The sequence below is a fragment of the Hylobates moloch genome, unplaced genomic scaffold (assembly GCF_009828535.3).
Source record: "Hylobates moloch isolate HMO894 unplaced genomic scaffold, HMol_V3 SCAFFOLD_23, whole genome shotgun sequence".
NCBI classification, from domain to species: Eukaryota; Metazoa; Chordata; class Mammalia; order Primates; family Hylobatidae; genus Hylobates; species Hylobates moloch.
In genome coordinates this window covers 37,176,675-37,191,204 of record NW_026652298.1, presented here as the reverse complement: position 1 = coordinate 37,191,204, position 14,530 = coordinate 37,176,675, and the positions used below count along the sequence as shown (strand labels likewise).

Genomic DNA, 14,530 nt, shown 5'->3' with positions numbered 1-14,530 from the left:
CGATCCTCCCATCTCAGCCTCCTGAGTGGCTGGAACTACAGGCATGCCCAGCTAATTTTTGTATTTTTTGTAGAGACAGGGTCTTGCTATGTTGTCCAGGATCGTCTTGAATGCCTGAGCTCAAGTGATCCTCCTGCTTCAGCCTCCCAAAGTGCTGGGATTAGAGGCGTGAGCCACCATGGCTGGCCTCACCCTAAATCCTTAACCACAAAGACCCTATTTCCAAATAAGGTCATGTTCTGAGGTTCTGGCTGGACATGAATTTTGGGGGTACACTGTTCAACCCACTGCATTAACTCATGCAGGGGGAAGGATGAGCATATTGGAATTTGAAGTTCAGGTTGCCTGCATGCATTCAAGTGGCTTCAGTATGGGCGAAGACCTTTGAGTTGTGGCTGGATCTGGGAGGGGGTGAGAGGGAATGATGTTCCAGGTGGAAGGAACAGAAAGGACAAAATTGAAGCTGCAGGGAGAAGGCAGGTGGACATGAGGGTAGCTTGAGTGCTGGGGAGGGGTTGGAAGTTAGTTTGGATAGAAGGGGAGGTACTAAGGTCCTGAGGTCAGTAGTCAGATTTCTGATGCACACTGCGGTTTCAGAACTGAGGCAAAAGAAACTGTATGTCTTGGGCCGGGCGCGGTGGCTCACACCTGTAATCCCAGCACTCTGGGAGGCTGAGGCAAGTGGATCACCTGAGGTCAGGAGTTCGAGACCAGCCTGGCCAACACGGTGAAACCCCGTCTCTACTAAAAATACAAAAAAAAAATAAAATAAAATAAAAGCCAGGTGTGGTGGCATGTGCCTGTAATCCCAGCTACTCGGGAGGCTAAGGCAGGAGAATCGCTTGAACCCGGGAGGCGAAGGTTGCAGTGAGCTGAGATCGTGACATTACACTCTAGCCTGGGTGACAGAGTGAAACTCTGTCTCAGAAAAACAAAACAAAAAAAAACTGTAGTCTTGGAACAGAACTTGGACGTGTAACTGGAATATGAGCTGCCCCTGTTGACCCCCACATTCTCCAGGAGGCTGGCGTTGCAGGTGGAACGTCACTCTGACTCCCCAGATGACACATGCACACACGCAGCACCAGCTCCATGAGCGCTGGCAGTCACTGCCGATCTCACTGAGGTTCCCGTTGGGGGAGGGTGGAGGGCCGTCCTGCGTGTCCCTCACGGCCACCCCTGGGACCCACTGAACTTCTCCATCCAGAGCAACCCAAAGTGGCTCTTCTTGTAAAAACACTTTCTGACGCTCCCTGACCCCTCCACAAATTGTCTCTAAGCACCTGTGAGCTCCCGGCCCAAATCCGTCTCCTAATCCCCTTGGTTTGCAAATCCTGCTCAGCAGAGCAAAAGCCCCACAAAATCCAGGTGTTTAAGCACCTATGTTGTCCTGAAGTTGCGCCCCCACCCCCAGGCGTCAGCTCCTCCCCAGATTAAGAGGGAGGCTCTGGTCCCAGGGATACGGGGGTAATAGCAAGGGTGGCTTCAAGAGGCCCTGACAGGAGGATTTGCTCGTGGACTGGAGAAAGGGACAGAGGGAGAAGAGCCCCAATTTCCAGGCCTGGTGATGAGAAGCCCGTGAAGGCTCAGCCCCCTTGACCTGTCCTCTGGAGGGCCCCGGGCCTCAGGGCAGGGCTGCTGTGTTTCAGGGCTCCCATGTGACCCGGTGGCCCGGTGTCTACCTGCTCCAGTGGCAAATGCACAGCCCCCCCGGCAGCGTGGCCTGCAGCCTCCCGGGTGTGGACGATGTCCTGACGGCTCTGCACAGCCCCGGCCCCAAGTGCAAACTTCTCTACTACTGTGAGGTGCTCGCCTCTGAGGACTTCAGGTAGGAGGGCTCAGGAGCGAGGGCCTGGGCAGGAAGGGCCCTGGGGCTGATTGACAGTGCAGATGCCTGGCCTCTTGTCTCCCACGTGGGTCAGCTTCTCCCGGGCTGGAGCCCCAGCATGGGCATGGTTGGAGTTCTCGGGTGATGCAGCCCCGCACTAGGGTATGAGGAGGGCCCAGCTTTGCGTCTCTAACTCCATTTCCAAAACAGGGTTTTTACTTCAAATGAAACCTTGGGCAGAAGCTCAACTTTTTGGAGCAGTTGGAGGGGAGGAGAAGGGGAGTCTTAAACCCTTCCACGTGGGCCTCCCCTCACTCCTAGAATTCCATGGGAATATTTTAGAATATTCTAGAAGTGTGTCTTCTAGACAACCCTCCCCAAGTTGTTGCTTTCAGAGAGACAGGGAAGTGTAATGGTTAAGACCTCCAGCACTTCCTGGTTGCTGTGTGACCTCAGGCAAATCACTTTACCTCTCTGAGCCTCAGGTGCTTCATCCCTTAAATGGGAACCACTGAATCCCTAGTCTTGCGGGTTTGTCATGAGGATGAGATGGCGGGGGGAAGCTGCCTGTCACCTGGGCGTGGGGTGTGCACGCCACGGCAGAAATGAAGGAGAAGTTCTGGAGGCGGAGCAGGCAATTTCTTCGAGGTTTTGCATTTTATAAAAGCACTTATGATTTTGCATCCTGCTTCATGATGGATCTGCATTAGTTTTCATCTAAAAATAATGCTTTAAATTCTTTACCCTGGGGGTAAAATTGAGGCTCAAGGAGGGTGCTGAGTCTAGACCCCAAATTCCAGGTGGAGCTCCAAGGGTCCCAGGAGCATGGGCAGCCCAGAGTGAACAATACTGGGCCAGAGGCTTTATCCAAGGAGGGGTCCCATAGTTTGTCGGGGGGCTGGCAATTCACTGTTTGTGAAGCCGCGTGTTTCGGCCATCGGTCCTCAGTGTGAGGCGACAGGCTGAGGCTCAGGGGGACACAGAGGGATAGACACAGGCATTGGAGGGTTGTCTCTGGGAGGGCTGATTATGAGGCCGGGCATGTGGAGGCCAGAGGGGTGGGCTGGGCCAGATGCTGCACACCAACCTGTCAAGGGTGGTCACCATGAGAGGACCTTACTGCCCTGTCCTCTTGTAGCCTCTTGAGAGAATCAGTTCAAAGGCTGTTTCCTGGTCGTCGTCAGGGGGCAGGTGGCGGCTTGGATCATGGGCGGGGACCACACAGATAGGGTCTGCCATCATGAAGCAGAGACCAAATGCTCATACCCAAGTATAACTATGGGCAGCGATGGACGCCATGGCCAAGGCCACTGTGTTAGTCTGTTTCCACACTGCGAGAAAGAACTACTTGAGGCTGGGTGTGGTAGCTCACGCCTGTAATCTCAGCACTTTGGGAATCTGAGGCGGGTGGATCACCTGAGGTCAAGGGTTTGAGACCAGCCTAGCCAACATGGCGAAACCCCGTCTTTACTAAAAATACAAAAATTAGCCAGGTATGGTGGCACATGCTTATAATCCCAGCTACTCAGGAGGCTGAGACAGGAGACTGCTTTGAACCTGGGAGGCTGAGGCGGGAGAATGGCTTGAACCCAGGAGGTGGAGATTGCAGTGAGCTGAGATCGTGCCGCAGCCCTTCAGCCTTGGTGACAGAGAGAGAGTGTCTCGAAAAGAAAAAGGAAAAAAAAAAAAAGGCACCTGAGACTGGGTAATTTATAAAGAAAGGAAGTTTAATCGACTCACAGTTCTGCATGACTGGGGAAGCCTCAGGAAGCTTACTATCATGGCGGAAGGCAAAGGGTCAGGAGACAGAGAGAGCTAAGGAAGCCACACACTTTTACACCATCAGACCTCATGAGAACTCATTCACTATCGCGAGAATAGCATGGGGGAAACTGCCCCCATAATCCAATCACCTTCCACCAGGTCCCTCCCTCAACACGTGGGGATTACAATTTGAGATGAGATTTGGGTGGGCCATAGAGCCAAACCATATCAGCCACCCAGCCAGGAGGTGCCCAGGGATGTAACCTCGAGCCTTGCCAGAGCACAGGATGGGCCTGGCCTAGGGTTGGGAGAGGGGGTGGGGGAAGGAATATGACACTGGAGTGAGATCTAAGTAGTGTGGTGGTCACACAAGTCACCAGGGGGTCTTTTTATTTCTTTTTGGAGACAGAGTCTCTGTTACCCAGGCTGGAGTGCAGTGGTGCAATCCTAGCTTACTATGGCCTTGAACTCCTGGGCTCAAGCAATGCTCCAACCTCAGCTTCCCAAGTAGCTGGGACTATAGGCATGTGCTACCTTGCCTGGCTTTTTTTTTTTTTTTCTTTTTTTTTTTTTTTGAGACAGGGTTTCACTCTGTTACCCAGGCTGGGGTGCAGTGGCACGATCTCTACTCACTGCAACCTCCGCCTCCTGGGTTCAAGCAATTCTTATGCGTCAGCCTCCTGAGTAGCTGGGATTACAGGTGCATACCACCACGCCCGGCTAATTTTTATATTTTTAGTGGTGACGGGTTTCGCCATGTTAGCCAGGCTGGTCTCGAACTCCTGGCCTCAAGCAATCCGCCCACTTCGGCCTCCCAAAGTGCTAGGATTACAGGCATGGGCCACTGTGCCCGGCCACTTCTTAAATTTTTTGTAGAGATAGGGTCTCACTGTTTTGCCCAGGTTGGTCTCAAACTCCTGGCCTCAAGCGATCCCCCTGCCTCAGCCTCTCAAAGTGCTGGGATGACAGGCATGAGCCATGGCACCTGGTGAGGTTCTGCATCTCTAACAAGCTCCGGGCACTGCTGGTGCTGCCAGTTCCCAGACCATGCTTTGAGTAGCAAGGCCCTAAAGCTGCACTGTCCCATCCGGTTGCTGCTAGTTACTTGCAGCAATTTAACTTAGAAAGCAGAATGAAACAAAAGGAACAATTCAGTGCCTCAGTCGCATGGGCCACATTTCAAGTGATGAGCAGCCCGTGTGGCCAGTGGTTGGTGTGTTGGACTGTGCACATTCATCGCAGAAAGTTCTTGGAGGCTGGGCGTGGTGCCTCACGCCTGTAATCCAAGTGCTTTGGGAGGCCGAGGCACGAGGATCTCTTGATCCCAGGATTTTGAAACTAGCCCGAGCAGCATAGTGAGAGCCTTGTCTCTATACAAGAAAAGAAAGTTTTCGAGGATGGCGCTGCCCTGAGGTTTGGAGTAGGAGTTAACCAGACAGCTCGGAGAGGAGAGAATGGGCTTCTGCCTCAGGCTCGGCGCGTACAAAGGCCACTGTAAGAGCTAGGAGGAGGACTATGGAGTTTGAGTGCAAAGAGTCAGGAGGGCGTGAGACTGGAGACAGGGCCAGGGACTCGCCAGGCTGTGGCGGCCTTAGGGCCATGCAAGGGCCTCAGGCCAGGGGAGCCCCTGATGGGTCTGTGGAAGGCTGGGCTGTGTCTGGGGAGATGGGCGTGTGGGGAATTGGGTAGCGCTTTTCTCTTCATGGCGTCACTTGCTTTTCTCTCTGTGTTGGGAACCTGGGGCCTGGTTTGCAGCATCAACAGCTTTTCCACTGCTGTGTCAGCCCAAGGGCCTTGTCACTGCGAGAGGGTAACGTGTGCCACGCCCTTCCTCCCCAGGGGCTCCATGTCCAGCCTGGAATCCTGCACCAGCGGCTTCTCCCAGCTCAGTGCCGCCACCTCGTCCTCCTCCTCCGGCCAGTCTCATAGCAGCTCCCTGGTCTCCAGATAGCCAGGCCCAGTGTTTCGGGGCCGCCCGCTCGCCTCCAGTGTCCAGAAATGTCCAGAATGAGAAGCCAGGTAACTGCAGGGCCTGGGACCATGTGGGCTGGAGCCCCAGGCCTAGATGCTGCCCAAGTTGGGGTGTCTGGAGCGGATGGCAAGGATCCAGGCCTGGCCTGTGTGTGGTGTCAGGGCTCTTGAAGTTGCAAGGACAGAACTATCTCCTTCCGGCTTCGTGTAAGGAAGACCAAGCCAAGGCCAAGGTGTCTACCATACCACACCTTTGGGACATCCAGGCTTAGCGACGTCAGCCAGGCCCGTCTCCCCTCTGTCCACCTCTTGCTCTGCTTTCGCCATGCAGGGGACCATCACTATTAGGCTCCCTTCTCCTCCCCGCAGCTCGAGTGCATAAGGGAGCCTCTTCCTCCCAAAGGCTCCAACCCTCTTCCCAGAGCTGAGTCTTAGCCTGGAAGGGGGGCGGTTCCCAGGTCAATTCCTGAACCAATCACAGTTGCCAGATACACTGGAGAATGCCGACTGGCCAGCAGGGTCATGCCCAATCTGGACCAATCACTGTGATCCAGGGTTGCAGTGAGGTGCAGTGATTGGCCAGCCTGGATCACATGCACATCTCTGGAACCAACCACCTGCTCTGAAAAGCGCTAGTGGGTGCCTCGAGGAATACTGCCCTAAGAAGAAGGGGGAGGGATGCTGGGAGGCAGAAATGAAGGGTGTTTACCTTGGCATCTGATTGTATAACGTTCTGTTATGCAGTATCAAGATGTGCTTGGTGAGTAGTTAAGTGAGTTACAGGCGCTGCTCTTTGTGGGGAACAGCATATCCTGAACTGAAAATCCATGTCCCCTGCAGTTGGTCAGCATGGCCTAACCCTGATCATCCGTGATTGGAGAGGATGGGAGAGCCCGGGGTTTCTGCTAAGTTCCAGGCAGCGATGGGGTGACTGAGGCTGTCTGTATACCCCAGTGGAGATGCCTTTCTTTCCTAGGGAACTGTTTAATTATGACTGTTTTTGGTTGTAAGCCACAGAGACCTATGCCCAGGTGCTTAAACACAAAAGCATGATCATTCTTGAGTGCATAGAACTGGCCAGTCCAGGTGGGCTTGCTTCAGGTAAGGCTAGATCCAGGGTCTCAACATGGAGTCTCGACTCCCGCCGCGAGTGGAGGCTGCTGTCTCTGCCCTGGGGCAGATATGACTCTGGAACTAGGTTCAACATTGACACGACTTTCCCTAGTTACTACACAGGAGCGTCTTGGGTCTCTTTGGGGCCTGAGGACATTTCTCCTTTCCTTTCCTGGATTCCCCAAAAGGCAGCCAGTCAGGGGTCACCAACTTGAAGCCTGATCTGGCCTGCTTTTAGTGTTGGTTTTTTGCCTTTAGGATGGTTTAAAAATTGAGGCATTTCACAATGAAATCAGGATTTCTGGCTTCCCTTAGACATTTGGGAGCACCAGCAGAATGGGGTCACTATTGTTGCATGAAGACAACACCTCTGCGCCCCTGGATGGGGCCATGCCAGTCCCTACCCCATCGACTTGTGCCCAGCCCACATTACCCATCGTCATGACCTGTGTGGCAGGAGCCTCGCTGACATGGCTCTGTTAGCAGTGGCTGGTACCCTTGTCTCCTGGCTTTGCTTAGAGTTGGGGCTCGTCTCTGCTGGAGTAACTGAGCCAAGGGGTGGTTTTGTGGTCGCAAGAATCATCTTTATGCAGGCACAGCAATGCAGGGCCAGGAAACATATCTATGCCAGCCTCAACCCCAAACCCAGGACAGAGAGAAAGGGTCATCTTTTCAGACACATCCTTCTTCCTGCTGGGAGAGAGCCTTGCCCACCTTCCTGTTGGCTCTCTGTCCGCTTCTCAGGTATCTGAACAAGAGAGATTGCACCCTGCATCAAGGTGTGTGTGCACATGTGTACATAAGACACCGACTGATTCGAAGGAGACGTTCTCAAAACTAATTGCTCCCATATCACCAGGCATTTATTGCTGAGAGCAACTTGCAATATTTTCAACTATCTTTAAGTGAATTTCTAGCTTTTCTCTTAAAAACTAGGCGTTATCCTATAAGTATGCTGGGATAAGCTGCCCTGGCAGTCTTCATACATTTATTGTCTAGCCCCAGAGAAGGACACAGAAGCCTTTTACTGAAGGAAGCTGGAGCTGCCTGTTCCAGAGGCGGGTGGGGGGAGGGGGGGTCTGCTATCAGCTGTCCACACTTAACAGTGGGGGAGAGGAACCGCAGGCCCTTTCAGGTCTGCTCTTGAGAGTGCTCTCTCTCTAGGGAAAAACCAGCCCGAACTGGCTTAAGCAACAAAGCAAATTCCTTGGGTCCTGTATTGGGGATGGCTGAAGGTGGGTGCTGCTTCAGGTATGGCTGGATCCAGGAGCTTAATGTCCTCAGGCCTGTCAACTGCACCCAGGCCTCTTGACTCTGCATCTCTTTGCATGCTGACCTCATTCTTTCTTCCACCTGGCGGGAAAGATGGCTGCCAGCAGCCCCAAGCCTATAACTTCAGGATTCACACTCTAAGAGACGCTTTTCCATTTCAAATCTCATGGAAGGCTCTGATTGGCCCAGCTCGAGTCACATGCTCATTCCTGTGGGCCACACTGGCAAGGAACTAGGGTCCTGTGATTGACATTCCCTGCAGAAGCAGCAGCAGGACTGCGGAGGGCCAAGAGACAAGAGAAGCTGGACCACAGAACTAGCAGGTATCCATGGTGGCGTCTGCTACGGCCGGCACTCTTCCCATGTGGAAGTCTCAGGGACCCACGTGGAAGCATCATCAAGGTCATTCTTCTTGCCTTTGGGAGGCCTGGAATTAAAAATAATCCAAGGAAGAGATTGCCAAGCTTTTGGCTTTTGAATTTCCCCAAAGCCAAAGGCTGGAAGTGCCTTGGCTTGGGCTTCTTGCATCATTAGTTCATGAATCCATTGTGACCAGGACAGAAGCAACCCACAAGCAGCATGACTGTTGGTGTTTGGGCGCCTGGGCCTTGAATTTAGACCAGGACTCAAACCCCAGCCTTCCTTTCACTAGCTGTGTAACCTTGACCAGGTAACTTAACCTCTCTGTGCCTCAGTTTCCTCATCTGTAAAGTGAGGATAGCAGTGCCTACCTCAATCGGTTGTAGTGGGACAAAATGAGGGAGTAGCTGTAAAGCTTTCAGCACAGCTCCCAGAACACAGAAGGCGCTCCATTAATGTCAGTGGTCATTCTGATTACTTAATGCTTCTCATCCAAAGACTCATTTTCTTCCTGAGGTTGCCTATCACTGTTTTTCATGATTGCACCCAGAGAAAAGTAGGTGTCAAGAATTATTGTCCTCTGAGTTGGGTGTGCAGTGTTTCTCTTTTAGAAACTGCTTGTGTGGGCTGGGCGTGGTGGCTTATGCCTATAATCCCAGCACTTTGGGAGGCTGAGGCCGGCAGATCGCTTGAGTGCAGGAGTTCAAGACCAGCCTGGGCAACATAGTGAGACCCCGTCTCTACAAAAAATTAAAAAATGAGCCAGGCATTGTGGTGCACGCCTATACTCTAGCTGCTCGGGAGGCTGAGGCAGAAGCATTGCTTGGAGGTCAAGGCTGGAGTGAGCCATGATCTCACCGCTGTACTTCATCCTGGGTGAAAAAGCAAGACCCTGTCTCAAAAAAAGAAAGAATCTGCTTGTATTTTCTGGGCAAATCCACCCATCTGAAGGAGTGTATTCTGAGTGGTATTTCCCTTGGCAGTTAGAACATGTTTTTTCACAGAGGTTGAAATATGGAGAGTTTGTTTTTTTCTACCCTGCACTCTCTGGAATTCCCCCTCCCCGCTGTAAAATTAATTGTCCAGTGAGAATAGTATAATTCTTTTCAACAAAGTCTCTGAGCCAGTGAAACGCGATGGGTTTTTTTGTTTGCCTGATCATTTGCTCCAACCAGCAGCATTAAATGTTTTCCATTTGGATAAACTTGCATCGTCAGCTTCCTAAAACCCTGGAGGTTTCCCCTGGGCTCGTTCAAGAATTTTCCAGCTGTTGTTTAAAAGACTTTAGAGCGAGCTTGTTCAGCCCGTGGCCTGCAGGCTGCATGCGGCCCCGGACTGCTTTGAATATGTTCCAACACAAGTTCGTAAACTTTCTTAAAACACTGAGGTTTTTTTGTGTGTGTTTTCTTTGTTTTTTCAGCTCATCAGCTATCATTAGTGTATTTTATATGTGGCCCAAGACAATTCTTCTTGTTCCGGTGTGGCCCAGGGAAGCCAAAAGACTGGACACCCTTGCTTTAGATCATTTGAAACAGGGGTGATAACACCCCCAAGGGGCTGCATATCTGTTTAATGCAGGTATAATTGTGTATCATTTATATTCTATACATATGTAATGGATTGGATAGCATGTCCCCAAATTCATGTCCACCTAGAACCTTAGAATGTGACCTCATTTGGAAATAAGGTTTTTGCAGATGTAATTAGTTAAGGTTCTCAAGATTGGTTATTGGGCCCTGTGAGGGAGGATCACAATTTTTATATATAAAGCAGAAATAGGCCAGGCGCGGTGGCTGACGCCTGTAATCCCAGCACTTTGGGAGGCCGAGGCGGGTGGATCACGAGGTCAGGAGATCGAGACCATCCTGGCTAACACGGTGAAACCCTGTCTCTACTAAAAATACAAAAAATTAGCCGGGCGTGGTGGTGGGCGCCTGTAGTCCCAGCTACTCGGGAGGCTGAGGCAGGAGAATGGCATGAACCCGGGAGGCGGAGCTTGCAGTGAGCCGAGGTCGCGCCACTGCACTCCAGCCTGGGCGACAGTGAGACTCTGTCTCAAAAAAAAAAAAAAAAAAAAAAGGAATGTTCTGGAGGCTGGAAGTCCGGAATCAACATGGAGGCAGGGCCCTGCTCCCTCTGAAGGCTTGCCTCTTGCAGCGTCTAGTGGCACCTCATGGCTTGTGGTTGCATCACTCCAGTCTCTGCCTCCATCATCATATGGCCTTCCTTTCTCTCTGTGTCTTCTCTTCTTGTAGGGACGCCAGTCATTGGATTTAGGGCCCATCGTAAGTCCAGTATAACACCTTGAGGTCCTTAACTAATTCCACCTGCAAAGATCTTATTTCGAAGCGAGGTCCCATTTTAAGGTTCTAGATGGACATGAATTTTGGGGCATGCTACTCAACTTATTATGTATGCATACAATAGCTAACCAGATACACAGTTATATCTGCATTAAACTGTTATGAAAATCTCTGGGGCCCGCCCAGCACTGCTGGAATTTTACTGGCCAGGTACCCAGGTGAAAGTGAGGGCCCTGGTGCCCATCTCTCCTGGGCTGCCCTGCCCTCCCCCCGGGGTTTTACCAAAGTGCCAGACGTGGTGTCCTGGAGAGCTGCATCCCAAGACAGCCACAGTCCTGACGTCAGAAGGGTGTGATGAGCCCTGTCCAGGGTGCCACCTGTCCTTCCCGTGAGCTCTCTTGGGGCACGGAGTGGAGCTGGCTGCCACACAGATCCTGGGACTCTGAAAAGCCTTCCTCATTTTGGAGCTGGTGGCTGGGGTTGTCACTTGTGAGAGCAGAGCAGGTGTGGTGTTTTGTGTGATGGCACGAGGGTCATCTGTCCACCCAGCTTTTGCTCCCCAGCCCTGCCCAGCACGGCTCGTCAGGGGAGAGGAGGCAGCTTGCAATTGCGTGTGTTCATTGGCGGTGACTCTTCCGTGGATTTCTCTGGAACTGTGGGTGGCGGGTTTCAAAGGAACAGCCAGCTGAGTCGTGGGTGCGGCGGGTGTCGAGAAAGAACGGCCCTGTGGGGGAAGATGGAGCTCCGGAGGGTGGGCGGGAGCTGGGATCAGGGCTGAGCTGTGGGGCTCTGCTGACGCCTGTCTCAGCCACAGCACTTCCCTTGGAGGCCTCCTGGGGCCTGGACCCAGAGCGAGCAAAACACGCCCAGAGCTCCCTGTGGCCCAGAGGCTGCCTCCGGGATCAGTTCTTGGGGCGCAGACCCCTGGGACCTCTGCGGAGCCGGGTTGGACGCAAGCCCCTGCAGTGGGAGCTGGGGTGGGGCCTGGGAGGAAGGGAGTCCAGGGCCTTCAGGGATGTCGGAGGCTGTGGCTGCCAATTTCTCCCTCTCACTTCCCTGCCTCCCTTAGTGCCCAGCCCCCAACAAGACATTTTGGAGGAATGCGGATCCCCAAAAATCACATTTTTTTTTTGAGACAGGGTCTCACTCTGTCACCCAGGCTGGAGTGCGGTGGCATGATGATGGTTCACTGTAGCCTCAACCTCCCGAGCTCAAGCGACCCTCCCACCTGAGCCCCAAGTAGCTGGAAGCACGGGTGTGCGCCACCATCCCTAATTCTTGTATGTTTTTTGGAGCGGTGGGGCCATGTTGCCCAAGCTGGCAACAAGCACAATTCGAAACTTCTGAGCCAGGATTTTTTTTTTTCCGGGCACAGATTCCTTGGAGAATCCCATGAAAACTCAGGGCAGACACACAAATTTCATTTGTTTTGGGGCCCCAAGGAGTCCTTGAAAGCCCACCCATTGACGCCAGGATGGGAACCTTTCTGGGGTCTTTCCGAATACTCAAGTTCTGTGCAGAGCACCCCAGAAGCTGAGACGTGTCACCATGGCGACGGCCCAGCACGTGGAACTCTCACTGTTCCCAGGTGAGCTGCAGAGACTTCAGTGTGTAGTCCAAGACCCCCCGTGCCTGTGCCTGGGGGTCTCGAGTCACTACTGTGGGTGGGGGAGGGGACCCTTAGGCTGCTGGGATCGGAGCACATGAATCCCCAGCCAGCTCGCCTGCAGCTTGATGACTTTAGCTCTTGCATATTTGTGTTGCCACCACCACCATAGGTAGGTACTGGAATCTCAGGCACTTCTGCCTCCTGCTCCATGTCCTATCTAAGGTCTGCAGTCCAAAATCTAAATGCCTGAGTCCCAAAATGTGCCTGTCCTGTAACAATACAAGTGTCACACGTTTTGGGTTGCCAGAGACTCCAAAACCCAATACAAATTGCCTCAAGCAAAAAATGGGAATTTATGTGTTCATGTAATTCGGAAGTCCAACAATGATCTGGCTTCAGGTATAGCTGGATCCAGGCATTCAAATCATGTCTGCCCCCCACACCCTCAGTCTAGTCCTTTTCCACACTGGCTCACCCGCTCCATCTCTTGGTTCCGATCAGGTCTTCTCCACATTGGAGAAGAGTTGGTTTCTGTTCCTCCTCCTTGTGGCCCACCTTGGGCCCACCTTGTGGCTCTCCTTGTGTCTAACCCTGGAAGTTAGACAGTCTCAGCAGAGAGAGTTTCTTCTTCCAGCTGCAGCAGAAATTCCACGATGGGCTCTGACTGGCTGACCCAGGGCAGGTGCCTAACTCTGGACCAATCTCGCAGGCCCACCTGCAACTTGGGGTGAGAAGATAGTGCCACCCAAACCACCTGGATGGAGAATGGGGGAGGGGTAGTACCCTGAAAGCGACATGCTAGAGGCTCACAGCCAGGGCTCCTGGGTTTTGGGGTCTCCGGCAACCCAAAACATGTGACACTTGTACTGTTACAGGTTAGGCACATTTTGGGACTCAGGCATTTAGATTTTGGATGGCAGACCTTAGATAGGAAATGGAGCAGGTGGCAGAAGTGGCCACCTCCCCGGGCACTCTCATTACCCTGGAAGGCTTCAGGTTGCAAGATGCTGCAACTTTCCCACAGCTCCCTGTGGTTGCCAGGGCACACTCGGTCTCTGGGTAGGGCAGACTGGCACTGCCAGGGAGTCAACCCCCAGGAGCGGCCCTCAACCAATGATGAATGGGTGTTGGCTGATAAATATCCCAGCTTCCTCGCCCTTGCGTGGTACAACCGAGACCTGTTCTACCAACTCTCCCAGAGGCCCCCAGCAGGATTGAGCCCGTTGCCTACAGTATAGAACTGCTCACTCCTGCACCCTGCACAGGCTGCCTTCCCTCCCTGTCCTCTACCAGTGCTTCCTGGGGCCGCCTCCCCAATAAACGACTTGCTCTCACCTCCTTGTCTTAGTTTCTGCGTCTGGGGAATCCTAGCCTAAGAGGGCTGTTGCTAGAAGAGAGACGGGATGTTGGGCAGGCAAAGAAAATCAGTAACACGATGACAAATTAAAAAGAAATTACAGGCCGGGTGCAGCAGCTCATACCTGTAATCCCAGCAATTTGGGAGGCCCAGGCGGGTGGATCACTTTAGGCCAAGAGTTCGAGACCAGCCTGGCCAACATAGTGCAACCCCGCCTCTACTAAAAATACAAAAATTAGCCGGGCATGGTGGTGCATGCCTGAAATCCCAGCTACTTGGGAGGCTGAGGCATGAGAAACGGTTGAACCCGGGAGGCAGAGCTTGCAGTGAGCCGAGGTCGCACCATTGCACTCCAGCCTGGGGAACAGAGTGAGACTGTCTCCAAAAAAAAAAAAAAAAAAAAAAAATACAGGGGCCACAGGACTCACAGCACTCAGCATGTTTGAGTCACCTGACCTGGGACACCTCTAGCTTTGCTGTGACAGGCCCTCTTCAGGTACTGCTGCCTCTGGGCCTGGATTCCACTGCACAGTACTGTCACTTTTCCAACTTAGCCGCCAGCACAACAGAGGACACAGATGTCCCCTCAGAGGTCATGGTTCTCAGGCCAAGGGTCATTTCAGGATAGACGTCACGGACATCATCGTGGCCATGGCCTCAGACTGAGAGTGATCCCTGTAGATTCCAGGATCTGCAGCCAGGCTTGGGAACTGCTCTCAGGAATACACCTGAATGACTCTAAGGTGCCTGACTTTGCAGCTCCTCTTAAAGAGGCAGAGCCTCTTTCCCTTCTCCCTGAATCTGGGCTGGCCTGGAGACTTGTGCAGGCACCCACCAGAGCTGCCAGATCTTTAAAGAGAAACAAGCAATCTGGAATTTTTGTCAATCTCTGGACGTTTTTTCTGAGATGGAGTCTTGCTCTGTTGCCCAGGCTGGAGTGCAGTGGTGCGATC

At 52.8% G+C, this 14,530-nt stretch overlaps 1 protein-coding gene across 1 annotated transcript in view; it reads left to right on the top strand.

The window, feature by feature from the left end:
- The window catches only part of SEC14L5 (SEC14 like lipid binding 5), a 60,313-nt gene extending 49,926 nt beyond the window's left edge, over positions 1 to 10,387 (top strand). Inside the window, exons 15-16 of the mRNA XM_032144640.2 lie at positions 1,650 to 1,828; positions 5,432 to 10,387. Of these exons, the coding sequence (XP_032000531.1) occupies positions 1,650 to 1,828; positions 5,432 to 5,543 (291 nt within the window). The 3' untranslated portion in view covers positions 5,544 to 10,387. The remainder of the gene's footprint in view (positions 1 to 1,649; positions 1,829 to 5,431) is intronic.
- Positions 10,388 to 14,530: the final 4,143 nt, after the last annotated feature.